Source organism: Mytilus californianus, unplaced genomic scaffold (assembly GCF_021869535.1).
Source record: "Mytilus californianus isolate M0D057914Y unplaced genomic scaffold, xbMytCali1.0.p SCAF_14, whole genome shotgun sequence".
NCBI classification, from domain to species: Eukaryota; Metazoa; Mollusca; class Bivalvia; order Mytilida; family Mytilidae; genus Mytilus; species Mytilus californianus.
The window spans coordinates 38,866,159-38,874,707 of record NW_026262626.1 but is presented as its reverse complement, the minus strand read 5'-3'; the positions used below and the strand labels follow the sequence as shown (position 1 = coordinate 38,874,707).

The following is an 8,549-nucleotide window of genomic DNA, read 5'->3' as shown; positions in this document are numbered from 1 at the left end:
TATTTTAGCCATCATTTATTTATTTGCCATTATCTGTATTCTTTTTATTTAGGTCATCGTTTGGAATCTGCAAACCCTGTCAAGAACTCTCCTTGAAGTAGCATTTAAAAATGGCCGGTGCTGGCAAATAAAGAATGCTTCATGATTCAGAAGACAACAACAAAGCAGAATATGTATCAGAAATTTTTTAATCATAACTACGCAACATTGTAATCATGTTGCATTTTGTAGTAGTTCATCTTTCATTAACTCATTGCTTTCTGTACCAATCCACCCATAGACAGCTATTGGATCCAGATGAATGATAAGAATACAAATCATGGCACTTTTGTTTCCCATATCCATGATTGATGCAACCGTATTCGTTTGCATTTCGATCATATTGTTCATAATAGTACTTTCTCCTACGCGGGCAGCTTAGTGAAACCTTGCGCTGTAACAATGGCTGTACAGGTCTAAATGTATCCACTATATTATTGTCCCCTTCTGTAAATACTTCTGGTTTACCCATTAATTTCCGGAATTCACTGATCTATAAAGGAATACAAATTAGAGTGTACATGTATTCCGCAGCCTTACCTGTTCTATCCCCATTTTTGTTGTATATAAAAGTGTTTTTGATGCGTTGTATTTTGTACATTTGCTGCTTGTTTTGTTTCGTCTTGATGTCGTTTTGTTTTGGGTCAATCGATGTTTAGTTGGTTAATCTCACTTGCTCCGGAAGGTTAAGTATAGTTTTAAACTTGATCCTAGAACACATTCATTATTTCCAAACTCACTACGGAATAAAAGGTGACAACGTATTAGATTTTAGCGAGAGAAATTTATATATTACTGAAAAATTATTACACCAGGGTTTTCGATATCATAAACTAGTCAAAACATTTACTAAATTTTATCATCGGTATAAGGACATCATTCGTAAATATAACTCAACATGCAGACATCTTATACGTTCGGGTATCTCACATCCAATCTTTTATGATAATATTCTTTACAAAGCACAAAAATGTCAGTATTCACCCCAAAAGCTAACAAAACCTTTAAACAGACTTATTAAGAAAGGATATAGTTACGATACTGTGGTCAGGTCATTTAAGATTGCATATTTTGGCTTTAATATGGATTCACTTATAGGGTCTTTGCATCGGAATTAATCATATTTATGCTAAAACCAGTTGTTGGCATGACACGGGTTATGTTCTTCTCATATATTTTATGACGGTATAATACTAAACCCCTAACAGAAGGGATTATGCCTGATATTTATATGATGAAGACATAATCTTTCAATCTGTTTAATTGAGGTCTGGAGCTGGCATGTCAGTAACTGCTAGTAGTCTGTTGTTATTTATGTATTATTGTCATTTTGTTTATTTTCTTTTGTTTCCTATTCTGACATCGGACTCGGACTTCTCTTAAATTGAGTTTTACTGTGCGTACTGTTGTACGTTTGTTTTTTCTACATTGGCTAGAGGTATAGGGGGAGGGTTGAGATCTCAAAAAACATGTTTAACCTCGCCGCATTTTTGCGCCTGTCCCAAATCAGGAGCTTCTGGCCTTTGTTAGTCTTGTATCATTTTTAATTTTAGTTTCTTGTGTATAATTTGGAGTTTAGTATGACGTCCATTATCACTGAACTAGTATACATATTTGTTTAGAGGCCAGCTGAAGGACGCCTCCGGGTGCGGGAGTTTCTCGCTGCATTGAAGACCCATTGGTGGCCTTCGGCTGTTGTCTGCTCTATGGTCGGGTTGTTGTCTCTTTGACACATTCCCCATTTCCATTCTCAATTTTACACTGTACTATGTGTTAAAGAGATAATTACCAAATGACAAAAATAACCTATAAAAGTATCTTATATCTCCTCGCTTGTACATATTCGAAGAAAAGGTGGTTGTATCCATAATATCTCTGTAACTGTTGTATTAATATTTTACAAATTTATGAATTTTCTTTAATTCAAAAGCAGTAAAATAGATAGAAGCTGGATAATGTGATCACATCTTTGGTTTTTTTTCCGTTTAAAAAATTAAAAATATCGATTTATGTTTACCTGGTCTTCTGACATACAAATGCTTTGTTCAAACACAGTCCATATAACTGTCTCTGTACATGGTGGTGTGGTTAAACTTCCACAATATCGGTACCAACAGCGAGTGGTTTCTGGGAACAGATCCATGACTGGAAAGTTGTCCAGGACTGCCTTGTCACCTGTAGAAAAGGTTTTTTAAATGAATATTCTGGCATGTTAAGTACTGAAAAAATAGACTTGCCCTAAACAGGACGAAAATGAATATTTACGAAACAAAACGTGAAAAAAGATATGTACAGTTGGTTAAAATAAATTTCCGCGGGCCTAAGTCGCCACCAAAAATATAAGCTAGACTCGTTAAAGAAGAAAGAACATTCCGTCAGAAAGAAAACATCTTCTTCCCCCTCCTTCGAAAAATGAAATGGTCGATTTCCATTTGTGATTTTTTCATGTCCGTGGTAAATCTTGGTAAATATGTGCTGGCTTGTGGACGATGTTTACAAATCATTTGGCCACCCAATAGTTTTTGTTACGACGACATGGTTTTGAACATCCTTAGTATCTTCTCCTTCCTCTTGTTTACAATTTTATAAAGGGTAAACGATCAATAAATATCCCATTAACCCTAATCTTTGGCCGTAGTTACAGATGAAAATTAATGTATTTCATATTCACTTACCAATATTCTTTACGTCTTTTAGCTTAGAAACTATATGTTCGTAATTTTGATTGTAACTTCCAGCCTGTAACGACAATAATTATTCTTGTTTATTACTTAGAAAAGTTTATTTCTGAGAAGAATATTGCGTTACTGTTGATAACAACCGACATAAATATATTTTATGTTTTTTCAGTCAGTTGAATGTATAAAACCACAGTCACATAAGTTGGAATAGGAATATAAACTCCAATTTTCCATTTCTGTACACATCGAAGTTCCCTTGACGTAATTCTGTTAGGGCATGAAGAGGACATTTTTTAAAACCTCATTTCTGTCGGTACATAGCCTGCCCTCTTTTTCAGTTGAATTCTTACTTCTGATGCAGGTTCATCCTCATTGCAGAATATAATTGATTAATTAATAGTTCGTCTTCTTTCCTTTGTATGATAGGCATACATGTGAGTTTTAATAAAAAAAAGATATGAAAACATTAATGAAAATGGCCTTACATAAATCAATACTCCAATCACTGCGGCAAAATGTTTTGGTCCATCTGTTGTTGGAAGAAACACAAAATGGGCCTAGAATAAATAAATAGATGCAGCTATAATTATACTGAATTCACATGCATTCCTAGTAAGACGACAACTTGATTTAGATAACTAAAATCCAAATGTAAATATAAATACGAAGATGTGGTATGAGTGCCAATGAGACAACTATCCATCAAAGTCACAATGTGTAAACAGTAAGCACTTTCCGAGTTTATATTTACACTTACATTTCATTTACGACTCTTTATTTACTCGGGTTATTAGCAGGGAGATGCGGGCTTTTATTCCCGCTTTTAAGACATCACTTTAATTGACTATTGGATAAAAAAAACAGCAATACAAATGTCCCTTAGCTGTAGTTTTGTGTCAATGTTGTCTAGTACTTTTAGGTCTAGAATCAATACACTTTATATATCTTTTGTTCCAATTAAGAAAATCTAAATTTTGCAAAATTCAACTTAATTATTTCCTGTATATTTTAGATTTATATACATTTTGCCGTTTCTCTTTACAAAAAACTAAACAGTAAAAGGTGGACAATTGTTTCTATTTATTTTATTCTTGTGCAGAAAAACACTTGCTGTTTTATACAAAACGTCACTTAAGTTGAACTAAATAATGAAAGTTTGGAAATAGAGTTTTAATGTGAATTGTGTAAATATTCTATACGGATGTAATTAAACACACAAGTAAAGAGCTTGGCGATTTTGTCTGGACTCCTATTTTGATGTCTGGAAACGTGTTCCAGCCTTTTGATCAAGGTATGTAAAGGATTAGAACAATATTACGTTATTTGAAATCTGAGAGATGAATATTTGACTATAATAACTCGATAATTCAATATGTTGTCGTCTAGGTATCTCCTGAATCAATTACAGAATAATTCTTTTTTTAAACAATTAGTCAATTAGACAAAACATCATTGCACTACTGTTGTATTACACTTTACTCAGATAACAGCGCTAGTCTTGATTACCTTGTAATGAATTACTGAACTTCCTCAGAACAAAAGTTATAACAAAAAATAAAATATTAATTTTACAATGTCTTACATCATCTCATTCATAAATATTGATCAATTATGTTTCACAACTTCACAGATCAAGATCAGTCGTTCTACTGACCTGATTTGAATGTTTTCTTGTATCGATTGTTTCAATCATTGGTATCTTAACTTAATAAAATCTTGAAAAGGTTAATAACACCGTTAAACAAGCACATGTTTTTTGGTCAAATTTTCATTCAATAGAACATTTAGGATTAACTTAATGTTTTTCAATTTCGTCATAGTAAGTATTGTATTGTTACATATATTATTTCTAGTCTAAACAATTTTCAGTAAACATGTGATTTAATTTGTACACAATATAAAGTTATGCAATAAATGAAGACGATTAATATTTGACCATACATATCTTTTTAACAAGCAATAACGTTTTGTTTTGTCAAGCGTTTACAATTAGATTTATTTCTTTGGAAGAAATGTGAATGATTTGCAGGCAAAGTTGATCGTAGATGAATTTAGCTATTTTTTAGGTCCTTTTTGGTTAGTAAGCTCTTCAACTGTTTCGGTTCTTATCTTTGTTATGAAATAATCTGCTTTAAACGTTCCTGTTGAAGGTAAATCCAGAAAAGAGCTTCGAACGCATGAAATTTAAAACGTGTTGTTTTCATTTTTAACAGCACTGGGTCGATACCTCTGCTGGTGAACAATCAGGGTATCATCAACTCAATCGTCAGTACTTCAGTACAGACATGATTTATAACAAACCTTTTTTAAAAATGCGCATTTATAAACTTTGAAATTATAAAGAAACTAAGGTTTCAACTCTTTCAGGCAAAGTTGACCTCAGATGGATTTGGCTATTTTCAAGGTCCGTTTTGGTCATCTAGATCTTCGACTGTTTCGTTTTTTATCTTGGCTTTCAAATTTTCGGCTTTGAATGTTCCTGATGAAGGTAAATCCAGAAAAACACCTCGAACGCATGAAATTTATAACGTGTTGTTTTTATTTTTTATTATTCATTTATAATTGTAAATATTAAAGGAGTTCTTTTTGCATTGTAATCGATTAAATTACGATTACTTGTAAGCGGAAATTAAACGAGTACTGATTACATATGACTACATTGCAAAATGTAATCGATTACATCTGATTACGATCACCCAATGCCTGGTCCGTTAGACTTGATACATGTATGTTGATTTCTCCAAATTATTTGTTGTCTGATTATTATAAAATTATCAGTGTTTTCGGTTTTATCAATTTGACTGCCCCTGTATTTAACCAATGTTTTAGGTATTCTTTTCTCCTACTTCTATCCACTTTATTCTTAAGTTATATGTGCACCTTTTGTTTTAAAATTATATAAGTTTTCAATTGTATTTTCTTACTGTTTAATTTCATTTATTTCTGTTTTGCTTATTTTATTATTTTCTGTCTTACTTTACTGATTGCAGTGTTTGTTTTAAATCATTTATCTATTTTTTTTCCTTTTTACCACAATTTTACAATATACATTTAAGATTGTAGTTTCCCTTTCGTCAATTTTGAATCAATCCCATATTTGGGATAGATTTTCAGCATGTATTCAATAAAATAGGAATGAGACGTACCTCAATGAAATCAAAACCTACCTCTTGAAATGTGGCCAATTTTGTATACGTACTTCCATTGCAAACTGGTGTCCATTTATTGTATGCTCTGAACCTCTTTGACTATTACCTCCCCAATGGAAATGGAACCCTACAAGTTTATGCGGTCCCTGAAGACCTCCACCTTTAATTATTGGCTGAGTATTAGGAAATTCTACTTTAACTGTAAAAAGCAAACAAATAATATAAAATTAAATAACATGTAAATGATAAAAACATTATATAAGAATTAAAAAAGAAATGTTATCATACACAACTATTAACCTAGCTATAGTTCGAAAAATACAAATTTGAATAATAAAGACAGATTAACTAATCGTTTGTATTGATAAGTATGATTATGATTACCTTTAGGTAAAAGTCTGAACATATCAAAAAAACATGTATCACGGTTTATTTGAGAAAATAAATTGATAGTAAAAACAAGGTATACATATCAGAGGGTCTGGTGAGAGTTTAAAGAATAGAAACATAAGAATAAAGACAATGAACCACATTTAAATAAATTAAATAAAATAGTTAAATAAAATAAAGTATAATGAAATGCTAAATTATGAATTGATAATAACGAACAAACAAAAATGTTTAATAGAGGAAAGAGGCCTTAAAATTAAGATTAAATAAATGAGGACCCCACAACCAAACCATTATACCTCCAAGACCAGTATTTTTCAGCTCCATTTTTATTCCTGCTGTTTTCAAAAGTCCTGAGAAATGAAACGGCCTAATCTGGTTGTGTTTGACCACATCGTTTGTTTCAATATTGACAGGAGACTGCATTTTACCAGCACACATTTCAGAATTTACTAAGCAAGACCAAAATGGTGGCGCTAAAATAAAAGAATGACTATAGAGCCCTTTTTGGAAGGAAATGACACTTATCATTTTAGTAAAACTGAAATGATAACAATAATAACTGTATCAATATAATGAAAACTAGTTATAAAATTAAAGTGCTTTAAATTTTTAATACCTTTATTCTAGTTTACAAGCAAGGTGAAATAGTTGGGAATACGACCTTAGCGCCTCGTTCTTATAATTATCTACATTCATGATAGTTCATCAAGAGTGGAGTATTTTAACACAAAATCAAATAGTAAAATAGATTTCCGATGATCTGTTAACATGTACTTGGCTCCAAAGACTTCTTTTGTACACACTATTTAACTGATCAATGTAAATTTATGCAAGATTGTTTCTCTAGAATACATTTGTTAATTTTCTTCAGCCATATTTACATATAATGAATGCATGTATTTATGAGATTAATTGCATAAACACTTTAGAATGGTTTATAAATATTGTTTCCTTTATATGTTCTTTTGCTTGAAATGTTATTATTAATAAGCATAATATTCCTAGTATCACACGTTGTGTTGTTATGACATAACCTATATGCCCATATGCTTTTCGTAGTTGTTTTCCGAAAAAAAAGAGAAGGATATATTAAGAACATTTTCAAAATGCTTTGATCAGTGCGAAAATGAAGTGGATTGGACAAAGACTGGGGAATTTACATTGGAGCGTTATGGGTATATATATTAAATGTCTAATTACATCTCTACTGTTTTTCAAAAGAAACTAATAATGGCATACGGCTTTTAAATATTTTGAATGCATATTTATCTAAATTTTATCATCATTAATTATTGTGAATTATTTTGTTGTATTTAAGATGATGTACTTACGAATACCGCCTTGATAATATCCCCAGCTAGGACCTAAAATAAAAGAAGAGAGGTTATTTCTTTTCTGATTTTCTTTTACCATCAATATTGATGGTTGAAAAATTAGTGAAGTAAATATAAGAAATTTAACTAATGATTTCAAGAGAATTTTTTTTTATCTAACTATTCATTAAATTTTCTCTACTGATATATAATGTAGCAGCAGATGATTCTGGACGAACGTTTTCAGCCTTAAAACTACTACTATACAGTGATTATCTTAGAAACTAAATATGGAAATTTGGAATCTTAATTCAATTACCCCACTGAAAGGTTTAATCTAATTTAGCAGCTTACCTTCAATTGCTTCAGACAGTTGAATCGCTTGCACTCCTTCCATCGCCTCAGTCGCTTGCAAAAGAATTGTTTCAAGACAGAAAAAGAGTAACATAACTCTCGATTTCATTTCCACTTTTAACATTTCAAGATATCAATTTTGGAAAACTTTACTCGAAGTGAAAAAGTGTAGGGTCCACGTATATATATATATATCAAGTCAAACCATGTAACACGTTGGATGTCATAATTCCTTATTAAAAGATGGTGAAAAAGATCTGTTTTTGTAACCAATCAAATAGAATAATGTGGCAGTTCAACTTTCAGCTACAACGTATGTTACATCGTGATCATTGGAGAGGAACAGTTAAGATTGTCCTTTAATGTGTACACTTGATAAGAATTAAATCATTGTCTTATGTTTTTATATGCATGCCATATATAATGGATGCAAGTGAAATATACAAAGTATAATAACAGGTGATTTTCTTTTTTTAATTTTCCAAGCAAAGGTTTGTAGTACGCTATTTTCACGTCTTCGTTTTTAAATTTTGATTGCAGTGCATGACATGATCACTTCTTGTTTCATAGGAGGTCTTATACCCTCTTTCTTTGTCAAGCCTATGACAAAAGTTACAGAA

At 31.4% G+C, this 8,549-nt stretch overlaps 1 protein-coding gene across 1 annotated transcript; it reads right to left on the bottom strand.

Annotated features, from left to right (window-relative positions):
* Positions 1 to 225: 225 nt before the first annotated feature.
* LOC127724508 (carbonic anhydrase 1-like) lies at positions 226 to 8,114 on the bottom strand. The gene is made up of 8 exons (XM_052231491.1): positions 7,930 to 8,114; positions 7,594 to 7,626; positions 6,559 to 6,735; positions 5,920 to 6,068; positions 3,206 to 3,277; positions 2,715 to 2,778; positions 2,057 to 2,214; positions 226 to 532 (listed from the first exon to the last, which is right to left on the bottom strand). Exons 1-8 carry the CDS (start codon positions 8,051 to 8,053, stop codon positions 251 to 253), a joined length of 1,059 nt encoding a protein of 352 aa, XP_052087451.1. The 5' UTR covers positions 8,054 to 8,114; the 3' UTR covers positions 226 to 250.
* Between the last annotated feature and the right edge of the window lie 435 nt (positions 8,115 to 8,549).